This window comes from Myodes glareolus, chromosome 17 (assembly GCF_982192425.1).
Source record: "Myodes glareolus chromosome 17, mMyoGla1.1, whole genome shotgun sequence".
Classification (NCBI taxonomy): domain Eukaryota; kingdom Metazoa; phylum Chordata; class Mammalia; order Rodentia; family Cricetidae; genus Myodes; species Myodes glareolus.
This window is the reverse complement of record NC_142042.1, coordinates 52,557,073-52,578,957: the sequence shown is the minus strand read 5'-3', so window position 1 is coordinate 52,578,957 and position 21,885 is coordinate 52,557,073. Positions and strand designations below refer to the sequence as shown.

General features: G+C 38.3%; 1 protein-coding gene across 9 annotated transcripts in view; it reads left to right on the top strand.

The window, feature by feature from the left end:
* Positions 1-21,885, top strand: part of St7l (suppression of tumorigenicity 7 like) — a 76,881-nt gene that overhangs the window by 18,154 nt on the left and 36,842 nt on the right. For all 9 annotated transcript variants that reach the window (XM_085677879.2, XM_048442305.3, XM_048442303.3 and 6 more), the window contains 5 exons: positions 7,335-7,489; positions 9,216-9,313; positions 9,771-9,885; positions 12,677-12,749; positions 14,045-14,147. In XM_085677879.2, coding sequence (XP_085534005.1) covers positions 7,335-7,489; positions 9,216-9,313; positions 9,771-9,885; positions 12,677-12,749; positions 14,045-14,147 — 544 coding nt within the window. The remainder of the gene's footprint in view (positions 1-7,334; positions 7,490-9,215; positions 9,314-9,770; positions 9,886-12,676; positions 12,750-14,044; positions 14,148-21,885) is intronic.

The following is a 21,885-nucleotide window of genomic DNA, read 5'->3' as shown; positions in this document are numbered from 1 at the left end:
TTTATCTGCTCATAAGATTAGGAACACTGGCGTCTCCATTCCTGTCTCGCATACTGGAGATCAGATTCTGAGTGTTCAATGATGTCTATATTTTGCTTTTGAAAGTGTAAATTGCACATATGGTTTTACATAAAAGTATTTTAGAAATTCTTTTTAAAATAAAGATTACTAATAAAGAATGCTAATAATCCTTAGTAGTTAAATGATTAGTTAAATATTTATGCCACTGTTTTATTTTGTTTTTCATTTAATTCATTCATTTAAAGCACTCATCAGTTCTGGGAACTTATACTCAACAATGGGCTCTGAGACATAATAAAAGGATTCAAAATTAGCAAAATAGCTGTCAGTTTTTTCCATGTTAACAGCATATACTTACATAGCTTTTTAGATTATCTGTTTATCTTAAGAGTACAGAAATGTAAAACAGCTAGTTAGTGTTTAAATGGCACAGATCAGTGACTTTTAATTGAATATATCCTAAATAATGTTAGGTGGGACCATTCAAAGAATGGCTCCTGGCTAATATGAATCTAGAGTTTCCCTTGTTCCTTTCCTGTCAGTAAAAAGATCCTCCTGAGTGAGCAAAATAATGCCCCAATGCTCTCTACCTAGTGGCTGGCTGACTAGGGTTTGACTGACTTATGACACTGTAAAATATCAGAGCTTTACTGAAGTCACCTGGTGATCGCTCAGTCAAGTGCAAAGTACCTAAATACAAGGGAACTCATTCTCCACTCTCTATCTCAGTGGTATTCTTAAAGACAAAATGCACAGCCAGACAGAGGTGTATAGTGCGGGGAACAGACAGAGGTGTGTAATGCGGGAACAGACAGAGGTGTGTAGTGTGGGAACAGGCAGAGGTGTGTAGCGCGGGAACAGGCAGAGGTGTGTAGCGCGGGAACAGACAGAGGTGTGTAGTGCGGGAACAGACAGAGGTGTGTAGTGCAGGAACAGAGCTAGGATTGTTGGTTTTTACTAGTACGATGATTCTTTGAAGCACCGGCACAAAGGGCTTGCCCTGTTTCATTTACCTTAAGATTCTCTGAATTGAACATACAAAAAACAGAGAAAAATGTGTTGTTAGCTTTCTGATGCAAAGCATAGAACAAATGTAGGGACAAGAAAATGGAGAAGCCGGAAAATTTGTGAGGAAAGGTCAGGGAGTGAGACACTGGAGAATATTACATTGGAAAGCTTCCACAGATTCCTGGGAGCCTCAAAGACCCAATTTTTCACAGAGTTGGGCACATGCTCAGAAATACTTGATTTTCAAGGCCTTTTAAGCCCATACATTATCTTAATTCATGAAAAAAAAAACTGACAAAATCCAACAGCATTTTATGATAAAATTACTAAAAAATGTTAGATATGTGAGGAATGCTCTATCTGGATAATATTGAGACTGGCACAAGTGAGAAATGAAAGCTATGATAGTTGTAAAATACCTGAGTGAATGTTGAAAGTGCTCCCTGGTGCACACGCACACACACACACACACACACACACACACACACACAGAGAGAGAGAGAGAGAGAGAGAGAGAGAGAGAGAGAGAGAGAGAGAGAGAGAGAGAGAGAGAGAGAGAGAGAGAGAGAGAGAGAGAGAGAGAGAGAGAGAAGAAGAGAGAGAGAGAGAGAGAGAGCGCCTTCCTTGGAGACTTTGTTTTTGTACTTTTTTCCTAGATATTTAACAAAACTTTACCTGATAATTAACCGACCACTGTGCTAACCAAGCACCCACCTTATTGGTCATACATGGAAGAGTACAGAATTTACAAAATCATCAGGAAAGCCAGGAAACAAACAACTACAATGGCAGCAACAACAGAGAGGTTACAGAAAATCCCATTCTAGGGTTGCCAGAATATTAGAGTTTAAAATGACAGTTTTCAACCAAAAATTATGAAGCATGCAAAGAACATGGGTGGGGTGGCACATGCTTCTAATCTCAGCAGTCAGGAAGCTGTAACTGAACTCTGGATTAGCCTGGGATACAGCCAGACCCTGTTACCAAACAAAACAACAAAACCAGCAATCAGAGAAACAACAGAACAAAAATGAGGAAAAGTATCCATGGAAATGTTTCCAAAGAAGTCTGAACTTTTGACTTCGTAGATCTTAAATCATCTACTTTAAATTCGTTCAAAAAGGTAAAAATCACAAGAAAGGTCTATGGTGATGTTTCACCATTAGAAAATTTTCAATACATTTTTGAAATCCCAATAAGTGCAGCTGGGCACATAAGGGACTAAGAGGAAATCCTTGGATTGAAAAATACAGCTGAAGTAAAAATGTACCGTAGGGAGCTCTGTACAGATTTGAGCAGACAGAAGAGTCAGCAAGGCTGTGTTAGGCCCTTTGAGCTTATGTAGTCTCAGAAGTAGGAATATGAGCCCTGTGGGGCAGTCAGTCTTGCCACCCTACATATAACTGGAGTCCCTGAAATATGGGAGAGAGGAAAACAGGGCAGAAATAGTATTTGAAGAAATAATAGCCAAACCAAGATATTAATATACTGAAACCAGAAGCATTTGGAAAATATACATGAGGACCGATTGGGGTTTGTTACAATTGAAGAATTTCGACACATGAAGGGAGGAATCTACATGATTGTCTCAGGTGTACAGAAAAAGCCTCTGACAGTTCAGTACTGTCATGACAAAAATATGTGAAACTAACTAATGTAATGTTAATAGAACAAAGTGCAAAACCCACAAGTTATCTTAGTTGGTTAAAAGTGTATTTGACAAAATCCAACATTTTATGATAAATACTAAGAAATATAGATGTAAGGAATCCCGTTCAAACTAACGAGGGATCTCTGAAAAGCCAGCACCTATGGACACTTAGTGATGAAAGACTGCAAGCTATTTAAACCAGGAAGACAAGGATGCCTGCCCTCACTGCTTCTGTTTACATGTTATCAGAACTCCTAACAAGCACAGTTAGGCAAGGAAAGGGAAAAATGTATCCAGATTTGAAAGGAAGGAGTAAACTGTCTATATTCACAGGTGGTGTGACCATATGTCTAGAAAACCTTAAGAAGATTACACAAACAAAATCCTCTCAGTGCTTATAATCTAGGTTAAATATGAGTGAAAAGTTAGCAATTTCATTTACAATGGCATCCCGCATATGAAAGTGCTTAGGGGTAAGCTTGGCCAAGAAAGTATGAGGCTTGCACACTGAGAATTAGAAAACAGCTGGGGAGAAGCAGGTCTGTCTGCTGACCTGAGCGTGACCCCAGAACCTAGGAAGAAGAGAACTGACCCCCAACAGTCATCTTCTGACTTATATGAATGTGGTGGTCTATGTCTGCCACATTTATATGCTCAAAGTAATTAAAAACAACTTAAAACCCCACAAAATGTTATTCAAGCAGCAAAGAAAAAAAGAAAAAAAAGCTGAATTATACACACACACACACACACACACACACACACACATCCATATATGACACAAGTTCGATATCTTTAACTGAAATGTCAGTGCTCCCCTGTATCAATCTGCAGATTTAATCTATCCCCTGTTAAAGTTACTACTGCTGGAGTCAGAGAGAAGGGTCAGTTGTTAAGAGTACTAACTGCCTTTCCAGAGGACCCTGATTTGATCTCTAACAGCCACGTGGCAGCTCACGATCATCTGAAGCTACTTCCACTTCTAGGGGATCCAACATCCTCTTCTGGTCTCCATGGGTATTGCATGCATTGATACATATACATGCAGGCAAAACACTCATACATGTAAAAAATTAAAAAAAATAATTAAAATCACTGTTACTATTTTTGCAGAAATTGACAAGCTGGTCTTAACATTTGTGTGTAGTTGCAAAAGAATCTAATTAGCCAAAAACAATCCTAGGACCACATTAGAAGACTCATATTTTAAAACTTTCTACAAAACCAGATGTTAAACCATAAGATTAAATGCCTAGACTGACTTACTTAGACTTACTGTGAATTAAGTCCATATATTTATGGGCTTTCAGTTGATTTTTGATGGAGGTGCCAAGGCTATCCAAAAAAAAAAAAAAAAAAAAAGAAGTTGGGCTATGGTGGCGTATGTCTGTAATCCCAGCATTTGGGAGGCAGAGGCAGGTAGATCTCCATGAGTTTGAGGCAAGCCTGGTCTACAGAGAGTGTTCCAGAACAGACAAGACTATACAAAGAAGCCCTGTCTTGAAAAACCAAAATCAAACTGAAGAAGAGGAAGAGGAGGAGAAAAGAAGAAAAGAAGGAGGAGGAAGAGGAAGAAGAAGGAGAAGGAGGAAGGAAGAGAAAGAAGAAGAAGAAGAAGAAGAAGAAGAAGAAGAAGAAGAAGAAGAAGAAGAAGAAGAAGAAGAAGAAGAAGAAGAGAAAGAAGAAAATAGTAGTTTTTAACACAATGCCAAACAATTGGATAGTTACATCTACAAGCTGGCAGTTGGACCCAGATGCTACATATACATATCAATTAATTAAAAAATAAGTAACTAAAGTATAAACTCTTATAAGAGAACATGGACTGGGTTAGGGATGCAGGTCAGTGGTAGAGTTCTTGCCTAGTGTGCTTGCAACCCTGCAATTTTGCCCTGTAAAAGAGAGGGGAGGACAGGAGGGATAGTCTTATGTCCCCAGATTTCCCAGTGGTTTAACAGATACAACAAAGGCAGAAGCAATAGAAGAAAAAGTAGGTAAGCTGCCTTATTAAGCAAAACCTCTGTGCACCAAAGGACACATTAAAGAGGTGCTGTGTGACTGTGGGCCGGGAAGCAGGAGAGACAATGGAACTGCTGAAAGGGTATGGTGCTTTTGGGGGTGATGAAGATGCCATATGTACCTGTTATAGTTACACAACCTTGAGAATATAGTAAAAGTTTCTGAATTTTACAGTTGAAAATGTTTTGCACTGGTGGGCCTGCAAGATGGCTCAGCTGGTAAAGGTACCAGCCGCCAAGCTGATGGCTTGACTTTGATCCCAGGACCTATATGGTGGAAGGAGAGAACCAAATCCCACGAGTTGTCCTCTGACCTCCACATGTGTTCTGTGATATACACACAGGCACACATAATAAAAGTTACGTACCTGAAATAGAAAATGAAATTTTATACAGGCATGTGAATTTATCCCCAGTTTCAGACAAAAGGAAGTCATTAGGTATGCATAGGACTCATTTCTTGTAATAACATATCTAATGCAAGAATAGAAGGCAAAGTTGCCAGGAAGCACAAACTATAAGCTAGGATGTGGTTTGGTGGTGGTGGTGATGGTGGCAGTACTGGGGGCCTTGCACATGATAGACAAGTGCTCTGTCCTTGAGCTACATTTCCAGCCCCCGTTATTCACTTTTTGAGACAGTCTTACTAATTTGCCCAGACAGTTCTCAAACTTGTGCCCTCCTGCCTCAGTCTTCTGAGAAACTGGGATTACAGGCCTGTGCTGCCAGACCTGGCTTGTAATTTAAAGTTATATTAGGAGCTGGGGATGTATCTAATGGTAGTCATTGCCTACCATGTGAGTTCCTGAGTTTTATCCCCAGCAACACAAAACTAATGATAAAATTATGTTTATATTTAGAGTCTGTTTCATCAGTTTTATCAAGGTCTTTATCCAAGTGGTATTTTGTTTTGTTTTGCAGTGCACTGGGATCGAACCCAGGGCCTCAAGCATGCTAGGCAAGTGCTATTCCACTGCTATACCCTCAGCCCTACAAAAATATTTCTATCCTGGTTATTTAAAAGTTTTTGAAACAAAACATTAAATGCAAATATTTGATAATGGGCATTGTGACATATATCTCTAATTACCAGCACTTGAGAAGCTGAGTCAGGAGAATGAGAGTTCAAGGCTAGCCTGGGCTGTGTTGCAAGATTCTATTGCAAACAACATTGAATTTGTTTTTGGAACAGCAAGCAGGATACCTAGTGTTTAAACCAGCAACATATCTATATATCTAATGTTTTATCAAAGTCCAATGTTATACATTGGAGAAATGTGTTGATTAGTAACATTATATATACAAAGTTACAGTGCTATTTGAAAAATACCTTAGTGGTGCGATTTGATTTTTGTATCTTAAAGGCCCTTCTTGACCCTCATTGAGGATAGGTACCTTTTTCTTTTATTCTTCAGTAGTAGACAGGGGCCTATCATAGATCCCAGAGTACATAGGTACTTCTATAAAGTCAATGCTGCTCCCAAACTCCAGGTCCTTTTACCTCAGGGTTCTAAGTGTTGGAATTGTAAATGTGGATGATAGCTACTCACTGTCACCGTGTTTCATGCCAGCCCTTGCATTTGTTGCCAATAATCTCTGTTTGATTGGAACATGTGAACCATATATGTAACTTTTTAGATTTGAAAAGTTAAAAGAAGTTAGTTTGAATGCCTCAATTATCTAGATTCAAAATATAAAACATTTTCACATATGATCAATGTTTTAAAAGCCTGTCCATGAGATATTTTACATTTTCTCAGTCTTTAAAATCTAATATGCACCAACATGTCATGTCAGTTTAGATTAAGCACATTTCAGGTGCTCCAAAACTACTTGTGGCTACTGACTTAAATGTTGGACTGTGCAGGCCTGGACAAGCAGAACTAAGACATCATCTTCAGACTAAATGTACTTGTCTGGAAATACATGGAAGGGAGACTTTGTTTTTCTTTATTGCCCAAAGCCAAGAATTAGTTTATTTTATTGGCCAGCTGTTGACTTTAAAGATACAAACAAAAATCTCTGTGTTTTATCAGGGTGAAGAAAAGGAAGCTTGGGATAAACATGGGTGTGAGTTGAGCATAGGTATATGAGAGGAAGGCCTGGAATGCAGCCTTGTGGAGGATAAGCCCAAGAGAAGACATAGAGAGAACACTTGGATTGTAGGAAGCACTTAGTGTAGGAATGTGTCTGGTCAGATATGGAGAACCCTCATTAGCCAAGCAAGCCTTCTCAGTGTGCACTCCTTTAGTATCCACATGATGTGGACATTGCAGAGCAAGCAGAGCCTGAGAGCAGGCCTGACCAGTGGGTGGTGAGGTCCTTACAACTACTTCTTTAGACAATGTTTTATGTATCTTTCTTTTTCTCCCCTTCCACAAAAAGAAAACACAGGGTCAGAGAACAGAGCTAGAAATAGAAAAGACAGAAAATAGTGGAAGAAACATTGTGGGGTTGGACATAATGAATATGCTAGTGTACCCCTAGTGACTTAAAATGCTAAATGACGTTTTATTTTTCTCCTCAAAGATGGAAAGTGTAGGTACGGATGAGGGAAGCATGACGTAGCAAGAGGCCTGTCCAAGAGAAGCGTGAGTGTCACCGCAGTACTTAACATAGCCTTGCTTGCTTCATAGCTGTGCCACTGCCTACGTTCTGCTGGCCGAAGAGGAAGCAACAACCATCGTAGATGCTGAAAAGTTATTTAAACAGGCGCTCAGGGCGGGGGAGATCATTTATAGACGGTCACAGCAGTGCCAACACCAGAGTCCTCAGCATGAAGCTCAACTGAGTAAGCAAACTTGAACTGGCTATTACTCCTCTCTCTCTCTCTTTTTTTCCTTTTGGTTTCTGGAAGTGTTAGCCTCAAATTTGCCATGTAGATGAGGATAACCCAGAACTGATCTTCCCTCCTGTGCTGGGATATAGTCAGGTGCTACCAGGCCCAATTCTGTCTTTAGCTCCTGAACTTTGTGTTTAAAGCCTGAAACAATAATAATAAAGAATATGTAAAAGTTTGATATTTGTCATGAAACAACCGATAGATTCATTTTTCTGGTCTATTAATTCTAACCTTCATTGTATTTCCTCTTCAGTCTGTGGCTCTGTATGTGGCGCCCAAGGGTGGTTCCTTCCCTTCTCCACTTTGCTCTTCTTTCTTCTTTTCTTCCTTTATTCCTTTTTCCTCCTGTTGCTTTTGTTTGTTTGGTTGTTTTGTTTTATTTTGCTTTAAGGCGGGGTCTTGCTATTATAGCCCAGGTTGTCTCTGAATTTGGGATCCTTTTTAGGGATTGCTCTTTTGACACCATCTGATTTTCAGTCCATACTCCAGTCTCGCATGTGACAGTGATTCTTTGCTGGTTTTCTCCAGCATGCTTGAGATAGGATGAAACACAGGGACTGTTTTCTTTTGGAGATGCTCTTCTGGTTAGGGTTGCGACACTTACCAAAGCTGTTAGAATCGGCAGTGTTGCTGTTTCTGGCTGAGATTTGTGGCCAGGGGGTTTTAGTTTCATGATTTTGGCAGATACTGGGCAATAAATTGAAATATGTTTACACAAGGCATTATCTCTTAGCAGCAAAGCTCTACATCTTTTGTTTATGGAAATTAAAATTTGGCTAATGTTTTCTCTCAGTTAAATACTTGTGTTTACAATATATTTCATTAAGGCATGTTATTATACAAAACTATGGGAATAGTTAATATTGCAGCCTGGAACTAATGAAACTACATCTATAAAAAACCTCTTGCTGTTTCCCCTTGCATAATACCAAATGAGGTCATCTAGTAGAATTTTTAATTTTAAAAATTATACTTATTTATGTATGTGTATTTGTATGTGTATATTTGTGCATGCACATATGCGTGCATAGAAGTCAGAAAACAACTTGTGTGTCAGTTTTCTCCTTTTACCATATTGGTCCCAGGGATCAAACTTAGGTCAGCAAGATTGACAAGCAAGCATCTTTTACCTGTTGAACCAGCTCACTAGCCAATGATAAAGCTTTTCTCTTAGTCCTTAATTAATTATTAACTTAATAAAAGTTTATATTATTCATGGAATTTTGTTTAAGGCATTTAGAATCTTTGGGCCAAAATAATAGTACTAAAATTATATATTGTTTATACAGAAACTGAGATAGACAAATATATCTTTCTATTAATATATACTTGTTTTCTGCCAGTATTAAACTCATCAACCGAATGAACTATATATACTACATTCAAATTGCTTACTACTAGAGGAAAAAGTAATTAAGTATATATTTTAAGTGTTTAATATTGAAACCACACATAATAATAGAGAACATTTCTTATTTATCACCTAAATTTAATATTCACTAATAAAATAATAATGCATTTTGGTATAAATTAAACTTAATTTTAGTAGGTTTTTCAGGATAAGCAAAAAATAAAATTAGTGGATAATATTTTTTTAGTGGATAATATTTTAATGAAATGTCAGGTCATAATACAAAATGTGATAGTTGTATCATTTTCTTATTTTTCTAAATAGGGCGAGATACCAATGTACTTGTATATATAAAAAGAAGATTGGCAATGTGTGCAAGAAAATTGGGAAGAATAAGAGAAGCAGTGAAAATAATGAGAGATGTGAGTAAATTTGATAACAGAACCATTATTTCTATAGTCCCGAAGACTAAAAAAAATATCAGTTATTTCAATGCAGAGTCACTGTTTTTCAGTTGCCTATTTCTATAACAGGGTAGTATATATTTTTTAAAAAATTTATTTATTTATTTATTTTATTTATATCTTGAGACAGGGTCTCACCTTGTATCTCTGGTTGGCCTGGAACTTTCTGTAGACCAGGCTGGCCTTAAACTTACAGAGATCCACCTGCCTCTGCCTCCTGAATAGGATTAAAGATGTGTGCCCCCATGCCCAACTAGGATATTTTTAATGTGCATACATTTCTTAAGGTTTTGGTATTTATAAGTTTGTAAAAAAGCAAAATAATTTATACTTTAACAAACCTAGTTCAGCTCCTCTGAGTTTTCTGTCATGATTTGTTTTGATTTTAATCTTTTTTTCCTTCTTTAATATACAGTTGATGAAAGAATTTCCTCCTCTTACCATGTTGAACATCCATGAAAACCTCTTAGAATCACTTCTAGAATTGCAGGCCTATGCAGATGTTCAGGCAGTCCTGGCAAAATACGATGGTGAGTTTGTGTGTGTGTTAGTAGATAGCATGGTTAGTCTCTGTTCGGCTGTGTAATCGTCAGTGTCTTCAGTCGCCTCTTTCCAGTCTTAGCAGTCAGTTTGGAGGTGTAGGTATAGCTGCTGGGAAGCGTCTTCTTTATCTGCCCTTGCTGAGCCGGAAGCCTACAAGAAGGAGCTTCTCCTCTATGAGGACGTGTTCTTTATTACTTGAGTCTATGTGAGACACCTAGAAAGCGGTGGTGGACATGAAAACATGGATTTAACCCTAATGGCATTTGCAGCTTAGTGGCACACAGAGAGAACTGGGCAGTAGTTCCACTGAAGGTAGCCTATGAAGAGAGGTGACTGTAAAAGTGTAGGCATTGTGCACATAGCGGGGTGCTCCATGAATTTTGGCATATAAAGAATACCAGTAGGGGGCTGGAGAGATGGCTCAGAGATTTAGAGCACTGGCTGCTCTTCCAGAGGTCCTGAGTTCAATTCCCAGCAACCACATGGTGGCTCACAACCGTCTATGAGATCTGGTGCCCTCTTCTGGTGGGCAGGCATACATGCAGACAGAACACTGTATACATAATAAATAAATTAATTAAAAAAAAGGATACCAGTAGTAGTTGCATAATAATCTTTATAAGAATAATTCATGGGGCTGGTGAGATGGCTCAGTGGTTAAGAACACTGACTGCTCCTCCAGAGGACCTGGGTTCAATTCCCAGCACCCACATGGCAGCTCGCAGCTGTCTTTAAATCCAGTTCAAGAGAATCTGACATCATTATACCAATGTGCATGAAATAAAGTTAAATAAAGTTTTAAAAAAAGAATAATTCAGAATAAAAGCTTTACAATGATTTTTAGTTATATGAAGTACTTTATAGAATTTCAGTGCATCCCTATAATAAACATGTGAAGTGGTAGGACAAGTGTTTTTATTCTTAACTAAATTAGGAAATGGGAGTTTAAGAAGGTTAAATATTGGGTAATGTCTTCCAGTGAGTGAGTGGCAAACCTGAGCCATAACGCAGCCATTCCATTTCTATGTTTACTAGTCATTTGATAAGAATAGTTCCATGTATTAACTATTTGTATTATTATAATAATAACAGTTGATTACAAGTGGAGTTGGAAAAATGTTAAAAACACAGACTTTTGCCTAGTGGTCGTGATGGTGCACGCCTTTAATTCCTGCACTCAGGAGGCAGAGACAGGCAAATCTCTGAGAGGCCAGCCTGGTCTACAGAGCAAGTTCCAGGATGGCCAGGGTCTCACAGAGAAACCCTATCTCAAAGAAACAAAGAAAGAAAACCACAGACTTTCCCCTCATTCAAAGTAAGACATGTGCTCACTTTGCCTCCCACTTAGATCCTCCTGCCTCTGCCTCTGCTTCCCAAGTCCTGGGGTTAAATGTATATGCCACCATGTCCAGCTAGGATTTTTTAAACTGTGCATACATTTCTTAAGGTCTAGGGCTTCATAAGTTTATTTTTTAAAAAATCTTACTTTAATAACCCTGGCTCAGTTCTCCTGAGTTTTTCTGTCATGATTTATTCTGATTGTAGCCTTCCCCCTTTTAATATACAGTTGATAAAAGTTCATGCAGCAAACCTCCTAGCCCTGTTTCTGCTCATGTCTTTCATTAGAACCAAACATGGAAAGTCACTCACCTTTGTCTTGTCAGAGGTTCCTCCCACTAGTTTAGGAATCCCCATGACTTGAGAAAGTTGAAATGTGATACACTTGGAAGGTGAAATTGCTTTCTTTTATACATCTGGAATTTTTAGGCAGATCTTCACAATAGTTTAGACTCATAGGAAAATTTGTGAGCAACCCATTCCATTTGTAACTTACTGGGAACAGGGCCTGTGGTAGTATTTGTGATGTACAAGCTTAGGAGCTGAATATCCAAAGTCAGAAGGGGACCTGATTTGTTTAGAATAAAGGAAAACCCACTAAATTGATAGGGCCTGCGTCATTTGGTGTGCGTCTGTGGGTTAGTGTTTACACGGCTCACCGTACATCACTGTGCAGACCTGTAGTCGTTGGAAACCAGCTTCCTCCCTGAGATCTCCACCCACTGTAGTCTAGAGCTGAGAGTGTCATGCAAGTGCGCACTCTCTTCTAAGACCACTGTTTAGGCGGTTTTCTGAAAAATGATTTATTTTGTTTATGATCTCAAGTTAACTTCATACTCTATAAAATGTGGTCCTTTAAGAAAATGTAAAAAAGCTAAAAACTTAGGGAAAAAGTTAAAATTAATCCAGATATAATAGCAGTTAAGTATTTTAATTTTTTTAAACCTTAGTTTTTACATTTAATTATACTATGGATTTCTTCTGACTAGTCTTATTGTAAACAGATTATTGTCGATGTTTTTAGAATACCTGTTGTCATCATATAGAGGACTTATATCAACATAGTTTAATCTCTACTAGGAGGTATGGAAAGAGGTCTAGACTGGGTGGTGGTGTTGCACCCAGGAGGTAGAGGCAGGCAGATCTTTGTGAGTTTGAGGCCAGTTTGGTTTACAGGAAACTACACTGGGAAACACCGTCTCGAAAAACCATAGAGAGAGAGAGAGAGAGAGAGAGAGAGAGAGAGAGAGAGAGAGAGAGAGATCTCAATAAAGTTGCTACTAGCCCAGGGATATACCACTAGTAAATAGTAAAATCTAGAATCAAACTTAGGCCTTCCAACAATGTGTCCAGATGCCTATGTCACTGTTTTGCAGCTGATGAATTTGTACTATGAGTTATAATTTTTAATTCCTACCTAAGTTGACAATATTGTTACAGATATAAGCCTTCCAAAATCGGCAGCCATCTGCTACACAGCAGCACTGTTGAAAACAAGGACTGTTTCAGATAAGTAAGTACTTTTGAAACCACAATCATTGGGAAAGACCGCTGGACTTTTAATAAGGGTTTTTTCTCTACTGACTTTTAAACAGTGCGCTTTCTCCTTTCTATTTCCTCCTGAATAACCCTACTCTTTTGTGACTGAGGTTTCTCACTGCATGTGGTTTGATGACAGAGCTTTTTAGAGTTAAGTAAGCTGGGACTCAAATTCAAACTACCAAACAGTAGATGTAGCTGGGCAAGGTGTTACTTTGAGAATAATATGGTTGGGTGGTGGCTGGAGAAATTGCTCGGTGGTTAAGAGCACTGACTGCTCTTTAGAAGACCTGGGTTCAGTTGCCAGCACCCATCTGGCGCTCAACAACGATCTGTGATTCCAGTTCCAGGGAACCCAACACACAGACATACATTCAGGCAAAATACAAATGCACATGAAAATAAAATTATAAAAAAGAAATAATATTGCAGGGTGGTTGTATGAGGATGATATGTGCCAAGTTACTACAGCAGGTTCAAGAGAGCCCACAGAGAACTGAGTGTGCAGCTCATGCCTGCAACACCAGCGTTCGGAAGAAGGAACAGGAGTCAAAGCTAGCCTTGGCTGCATAACAAGCTAAAGGCCATCCTGGTGTATATATGTCTCAAAAAAAAAAAAGTACACCTTTAATGTGGTAACAGTGATGCTGGTAACAAGAAGGTACAGGTAGACAAACAGGTTTTATCTTGCCCTTCGACTGAAGTTACTCTCCCTTCCTTACACTTTTGGCTCTCCTTAGTCAGTTCTCTTTATTTGGCAGCTGAGATATTCAAAATCTGGATAGGTCCAGTGATGAGACCCTATCTCAATAAAAAAATTTTTATTTAATTGAGAGTCGGAGACCAACCAAATGGTGCTCATCATTTTCACCTTAGAGTAGTGTATGTCTTGATATAAATTAGAATAAAATATTCAGTTTCTTGTCACCTAAAAATTTTATAAAAGTCTGTATTGCCTTTGCTAGATTTTCTGAGTTCCTCAGTGGCATTTCTTACTGTAGCCACCCTTCTCAGAGTGGGCTCAATGAACCTCTCCAAAGGCTCTCTGTACTTCAGGCTGCGAGTTTCATTCCTTCTGTGGCCTGGTGCACACTGTTGAGCCAGAGGCTTTACTTTCATTTTTATTGGTTGTATGGTTTTGCCTTTGGCCATTGCCAGAAACATCCTTGATTTGAGGAATATATTGTAATCTGAATCCATGTATATCATTCCCATTAGACTGTGTACATGTAGTTTGTTCATTTCTTCGTCCTGTGGTTTTCTTTACAGATTCTCTCCAGAAACAGCATCCAGAAGAGGGTTAAGCACAGCAGAAATTAATGCTGTGGAAGCAATTCATAGAGCTGTGGAATTTAATCCCCATGTTCCCAAAGTAAGATATTTTATTACAAAAATACTACACTTTCAATTAAATTTAACAAATATATGACAGTAGACCAAAATGACAGTAGACCAAAATGTATGGTTTATCATACATTAGATCAGAATTGTTTTAGTCTGTTCTATTTGCCATTCATCTTGAAAGGGATACTAATAAGGCATTTAGGAACAGTTTGAGGTCAGGGATGTAGTTCTGTTAGTAGTGCTTATGTTGCATGCATGAAGCCCTGACTTTAATATATAGTGCTGCAGAAACCAAGCCTGGTGGTGGTTCATGCTTGGAATCCTAGAATTTGGAATGTAGAGGCAAAAGGATCAGAAATTCAAGCTCTCTCTCTCTCTCTCTCTCTCTCTCTCTCTCTCTCTCTCTCTCTCTCTCTCTCCTATATAGTGAGTTCTAGGCCAGCCTAGAATACATTAGTCCCTGTTTTTTGTTTGTTTGTTTGTTTTTTTAAAAAAGAAACCTGCTTAGAAGCAATTAGTTCCCTAAGAGCTTTGTAATTGCTGGCTGAATAAAACCTGAATTGTGTTTACTTAACTTCCTTTTCCTCAATATTGGTGATGAATGCAGTTGCATTCCAGACCTACTTTATTATAGTTTTAGAGAATAAACAATTAAGTGACTTGATTGCTATGGATAATTTATATTTCAGATCACAGAATTAATATTCCTGTATTGTCAAGGCTTTTCTAGGTGCATGACTAGGTTTTGAACTAGGACTGAGTAGACAAGAACTGAAATCCAGGAAATTAACCAATGAGAAGTTATAGCAGATAGAGAAACTGCTAAGTTGATGTTTGTTGGAACTCAGATGAATTGACCTACTCTATTTGTCTTTATATTGTACATTTTACATTTATATAAATTATTGGCTAATCTATGTAATAGTATCCAAATACCAAAACATCAAACCCAAGATTAAAATTTGGATTTTATAAACAATTTCCCATATTAGGACCTACAAACTCTTCAGGAATAGATTCTCTTCCTACTGTATGAAATTATAGCTATGATTCAGTGTATAAGTGTTAATGGAAGTTGTAGAGCCTGCAAGGTGGCCAGTTTATTAAGTCACCTGCTGCTAAGCCTGATGGCTGGAGTTCATTCACCAGAACCCTCATGGGAGAAGGAGAGAAACAACTCCTGCAAGATGTCCTCTGATCACAACATAAATAATGTGTCACCTGTGATTCTACATACACAAATACAGTAAATAATGTCAGAAAAAAAACATTAATCCCTAAAAGAAAGTCCTCAAGAAGTTGTAAACCTTTTGGAATAAATAAAGATATGATAAAGTAAGTTAACGACTTGAGCTTAGTAGAACATGCCCGTAATTTTAGTACTGCAGAGGCTGAGGCTTAAGAGTTTGAGGGCTACGTATTAAGACCCTGTCGCAAAAAAAGAAAGGAAGAAAGAAAAGAAAGGAATGACTAGAATGACTATCATTGGACTGAGTAGTGGTGTTTTCCTGGCCTGTGTGAGCTCCTAGGTTTGTTCACGAGAATGTGTAAGAGGGAGAAAACAGCACCCGCTGCCGAAATCTAAGGATAATAGTCTACAGAATACAAGTTTCTCATTAACTGACACTGGGTACATGAATTTAAAATTTTATTACAAGCTATAATATACATACAGCAAAGAATACAGAACAGGAACATGCACTGTAATGGTTTAACATAAAGCAGACACTTGCCTGTCAGGTAAAAAGCAGGGCAGTACCACCCCCCGGATGTCCACTTGACTGCCCTTTTCCAGGCACAGCGCCTCCCTTCCCAGAGTAATGCAAGAGTAATGACGGTTTTAACATTAGTTATGCTTACTTCTTCCTTTCTTTACATACTTATTCTGTAGTTTTCTTTTATTGCTGGTGTTATATATGAATTAAGATCAGTTCTACCCTCCATTCTCTCTACTCCGATTCTTTTCTTATTCCTCACACCTTTGTTCCCTCTCAATTTTATAGGTGCTCTTACTGTTTTTTATTTTTAAACCACAGAGTCCACTTAGTGCTGCCAGCATGTTCTCAGGTGTAGAACCATGTTCTAGAATATAAGTAAGCGCTTTGGGCTACATCCTGAACAAAAACACACTTTCCCTCTCCCCTCTCCCAGCAGCAGTGGTCAATAGCACCTCAGCTAGAGGTGGGCTGCCCACCCACTGCATGCTGAAATTTGGTCTCCTTGCACAGTTACTGACTCCATCTGTGTAGCTGCCCTGTTGTGGTGGAATACATCGCCTTGTGGTCAGCCATTACCTCTGGCTCGTCCTATCTTTCTGCTTTTGTAATGATCCATGAGTCTTGAGAGGGGACATGTAATATAAATAGCCCATTTAGGGCTGGACATTCTGCATAGACTCTTATTTTTTATTCTGTGGGATAATTTATATGTAATTATAATCATTTCTGCTTTAAATGATTTGTCGATCTTTCTGATAAGGCTATCTGATCTGGAGTTTTCTTTTTAAGAAAGTATGAACAATGAATTTCCATCCTTTAGTTTAATAATTACAATTGTTACTTACTTTATAATTGCAAATATTATTATTGTGACAGAGCCTCATTGTAGCCTAAGTTGGTCTCAAACTCATTATTTAACTGAGAATGATTTTGAACTCCTAATCCTCCTGCCTCCATCTCCCAAGTGCTGTGATTACAGTCTATGCCCTTATGTCCAACTTACTGTGTTTTTTCTTTCTGTTGCCTCATGGTTTCTTTTATAATTAATTTTTTTGTCTACACACCAGATACTTTGTTTGAAAAGTTGTGAAATTAGGTTGAAACTTTGGATAATACTATGTTCTTCCAGAAAATACTGTTTCACTCTTAGATGACTGCAAGAAGCACTAGTAAGCCAGTATTACTTTAATCACTTTATGTTTAAGGGATTACTGTTTTCTGGACCACCCAGAAGACTTAAAGCTACTTCTGGTTCACCCTTATACCTGGGATTCAGTCATTCAGGGCCCCATCTAGTCCTTAGTTTTAGAAGCACTTGCACTATTGACAAGCACTGTCACCTCTTTCCCTAGCTTTATAAAACTGACAAAATGTTGAATGGCTTCTTATCCATCTTGTTCAGTTGTAAGATCCTCCACATAAAGAAAATTTAACTGTGGCTCACTTGGCTGACTATCTGTCTTTGGACTGCGGTCTGGTAATTCTTCATGCTTTGTTAATCCTTGTATATTTACTTTTACTAGTTTCTAATTTTTCTAGGAAGGTTGATCAGAATCATTACTGGAAATACAAGTCTATAAATATTTTTAAATAAAACGTTCCAGTCTTGGGGACTGGAGAGATGACTCAGAGGGTAAGAGCTCTGGCGGCTCTTCTAGAAGTCCTGAGTTCAATTCCCAGCAACCACATGGTGTCTCATAACCATCTGTAGTGAGATCAGATGCCCTCTTCTGGTGTGCAGATGTACATGCACATAGAGCACTCGTGTACAGAAAATAAATAAGTAAATCTTAGAAAACAAACAAAAACCCTCTCCACTCTCATGCTACAGAGGAGTTAAGAGAATGGATTCCACAACCAAACTGCTGGAGTTTGAATTCCAGCTCCACTCTCTCCTAGCTATATGGTTTTAGATGAATTACTTCCCTTTGCTTGTGCTTGAGTTTCCTTGTGCGTGCATGTAAGTGTGTGTGTGCATGTATGCATGCAAGTGTGTGTGTGTGTGTGTGTGCATGTATGCATGCAAGTGTGTGTGTGTGTGCATGTATGCATGCAAGTGTGTGTGTGTGTGCATGTATGCATGCAAGTGTGTGTGTGTGCATGTATGCATGCAAGTGTGTGTGTGTGTGTGCATGTATGCATGCAAGTGTGTGTGTGTGTGTGCATGTATGCATGCAAGTGTGTGTGTGTGTGTGTTGAGACCAGGTCTCATGCAGCCCATGCTGGCCACTAGCAGCCTGATGGTTTATTTTACATGCATTCTGGGCTCATACGTAGGTCCTCGTGCTTATAGGGCAAGTGCTTTACCAGCTGAGATGTCTTCCCAGCTTTGTATATAAAGTTTTAAACTTAAGTCCACAGTTGAGGATAAATGTAGTATTTGTCTTTCTGAATCTGGCTTATTTTATTTAGCATAATGACCAGTTGCCCCTTTTTGTGCACATGCCACGATTTCTTTTTCCTTTATGTCTGTATAAATTCCATTGTATACATGTGCTGCCCTTTCTTTATCTGTCTATGTGTTGATAAATATCTAGGCTGCTTCTCTTTCTTGAGTGTTGCAAATACTGCAGTGGATCTGCAGGTGTCTCTGTTATTGACTTAGAGTCATTTGGGTGTCTATCCAAGAATAGCACATCTGGGTCAGATGGTAGTTCTGTTGCAGTTTTTGAGGAGCCCCTATACTGATTTCAGTAATAGCTAATTATGTGTATAATCCTATCAGCAGTTTCTAAGGAAAGTTCCTCTTCCTTCACGGTCTCACCAGCGTTTTCTGTAATAGATCTTCTTAATGATAACCATTCAGACCGGGGCGAGGTAGAATGTGAAAGCAGATTTAATTTCTGTTTCCCTGATGACTAAAGATATTGAACACTTATTGTTCATTTCCTTGAAAACTTTCTACTTAGTTCTTTAGTCCATTTGTTTTATTAAGTTCAATTTTATGTAATATGTAGCCAAGTAGAAACTTTTTATGTGTTATATAATATAATTTGCAATTATATTTTGGGTAGTCCATTTATTGATAGGGTGGTTTGTGGAGTTTGGGGTATTTAAATTTTGCAGTTCTTTACATGTCCTGTATATTAATTGCTTGTCTGATCTGTGGTTAGCAAACATTTTTCCTGTTGCATAGGTTGTCTTTACTCCAGGGATTGCTCCCTGGTGTGCAGAAGCATCTTGATTTGATGTAATGCCATTTGTCAATTCTTAAGATTATCTCCTTTCCTCTTGTTTTGCTGTTGATTGTATTTTACAATAGTGAATTTTTGTCATATGTAAAATATCCTTTTATAGGACTGTTTTATATGTTTTTCAACTTTAGTTTTTAAATTTATAGGTAGAAATTAATTAGTTCTCCCTCAACCGTCAGAGCAGTTAACACTCAGCTCTGTCAGAATACACAACTCCATGTGCTTGTCTGTACCTTTGTTGTTTGTAGCCGACGGTTTGCGCTGAGTGCAGCAGGGTCGCTATTAAGACTTGCTAGAGGAACTTTAAGCTCTAGCAACTTGGGAATATCCCATTTAAATAATATTGATGTCATATGAACTGGAAGAGCTGTGGAATTTGTGGCTGTTTTTGCCAGGTTTTATAAGTGATGAAGTATATACAGCTCTTTCCCCTGTTCTGGGCTCTGTCCCTGACTCTCAGCTGGAAGCAAGCAAACATAAAAGGCTTTAGGGGATTTTCCCTCAAACTTGTGGGTTCTAATAACTTATTTAACCAATTGAAGAGTATCATTTCAATAAATATTTACTTTTAAATTTTCTTTTGTATTACAAATTTATTATGCAAATTTGTCAAGCAGTTGTCTGCATCTGAGCAGTAAAATGACAGAGGATAAAAGATTTTAAGCAGGAAATATTTCCCATATAGTGAAATGGCTGTAGGTCTAGAGCTGTGCACTTTGTTAAAGCTGGAAGCTATTAGAAGTGTGACAGAAAGATGATCTAAATCTCTTTGCTATGAATTTGTTTTGAGGTATTTCATTAATATTGATCGTTTATATAGATTTTTTTTTCTATAGATGAATTTCACTATATGAGTACTATGATATAGTGCCATCGTAAAATAGCATGTTTTCATGTTGGTTTTTTGTTTTGTTTTTTGGTTTTTTGAGACAGGGTTTCTCTGTAGCTTTGGAGCCTGTCCTGGAACTAGCTCTTGTAGACCAGTCTGGCCTCGAACTCACAGAGATCCACCCAGGCTGACCTTGAACTAAAAGTAATTCTCCTCCTTCCTTACCCTCCCATGTGCTGGAAGGCTTCTACTTATCTTTTTAAAAGTATTATTTTAGAAAGTATTATATTTGTCTGTTTTATTATGGATGATAATCCTTAACATGGTAGCCTTATGTGGCCTTGCACATCTGTTATATCAGCACTCAGGAAGAAGCAAAGGCTGGAGACTCATGAGATTGAGGTCAGCCTACATTATGAGGTACCCTATCTTAAACAAAAAATAATGAAGCTGGGCAATGGTGGTGCATTGGTGCATGCCTTTAATCCCAGTACTCAGCAAATGGATCTCTATGAGTTTGAGGCCAGCCTGGTCTACAGAGTGTGTTCCAGTATAGCCAGGAATACAGAGAGAAAGCCTGTCTCAAAAAAAAAAAAAAAAAGATGAACATGAATGATTATTACAGGAAGCCATTTATACCCTTAATTAATATACTTCAAGTCATTGTGAATCTCATAATCACATGTATGTTCACCCACGAAATATAAACCCCAAGTGGGTTTTCTGGGTGAGGTATAAATGTTGAAGAACCTTCTGAGCCTCTTTGTTAGGTAAGATACAGCTGAATACAAACTTAAAATATTTCCATCTATAGAAAGTTTTCCTTTCATATTAATTAGCCTTGCTAATCACCTGAGGCAAACAATCACTGATGTGGGAGTCCCCTCTTTGTGCTGTGATTCCCATTAATGAATAAAGAAACTGCCTTGGCATGTTGATAGGGTGGAACTTAGGCAAGCAGAGAAAACTAAGTGGATTCTGGAGGAGGAAGGCAGAGTCAGAGAAGCCATGGAGCCGCAGACAGATGCTGGGGATTTTACCCGGTAAGCTGCTGCCACATGGCAATACACAGATTAATAGAAATGGGTTAAATTAATATAAGAGTTAGCCAATAAGAAGTTAGAGCTAATGGGCAAAACAGTGTTTTGATGAATACAATTTCTGTGTGGTTATTTTGGGACTAAGCTAGCTAGGCAGCCAGGACAAACAAGCAGGCCCTCCTACTACAAACCACCATAGGTTATGTTGTGAAGATCAGAAAACAGGTTTAATTCTGTGTTATATGTTTGGGGGTTTCACTCAGTTAGGCATTCACATTTGTGCACAAGCCTAAAAGACAGTACAGATATGTGCCCTGCAGCTATCATAGATCACTGGAATTGTAAATGGTGAACCCTTGAATACAGTGATCTGTAGATGGAACTATTCTTATCATGATACTTTTTATACTACCTAGAATAGTATAGGTCACTTTAGGGACTAGCTATAGCTTGAGGAATTTTTTAAAGAAAATTTATTTATTATTGCTTCATGTGTTTGAGTATTTGCCTACATGAATATATGTGCACCACATGCATACCTGACACCTGCACAGGCCAGAAGAGGGCACTGGATCTCTTGCCCCTGTGAGAGCAGCCAGTGCTCTTGACTGCTGAGCTATCTCTCCAGTTCCAAAAGTTTTTATAAGCAAACTACTGGCATTTTTAAAAATTTTATTACTTTTATATTTAAGCTTGAAGTAATTACTTTGCAAAACCAAACCACAGAGTGGGAAGTACAAGAAAATACCCACATGTGTTATGTCATACGATTTTTGTCAAAAGCATGTATGCAATCTAATGGGAAAAAGAACTCCCTCAACAAACAGCACTTAGAACTTCTGATTATCTGAGATGGGGGAGAACAATGGGTTTTTCTCATGATAAACACTGAGATTAAATTCTGCTCATCTTTAGTGTTAAGAAAATAAATAGAACTGGGAGTTGTGGTGCACACCTTTGATCCTAGCACTTACAAGATAGAAGC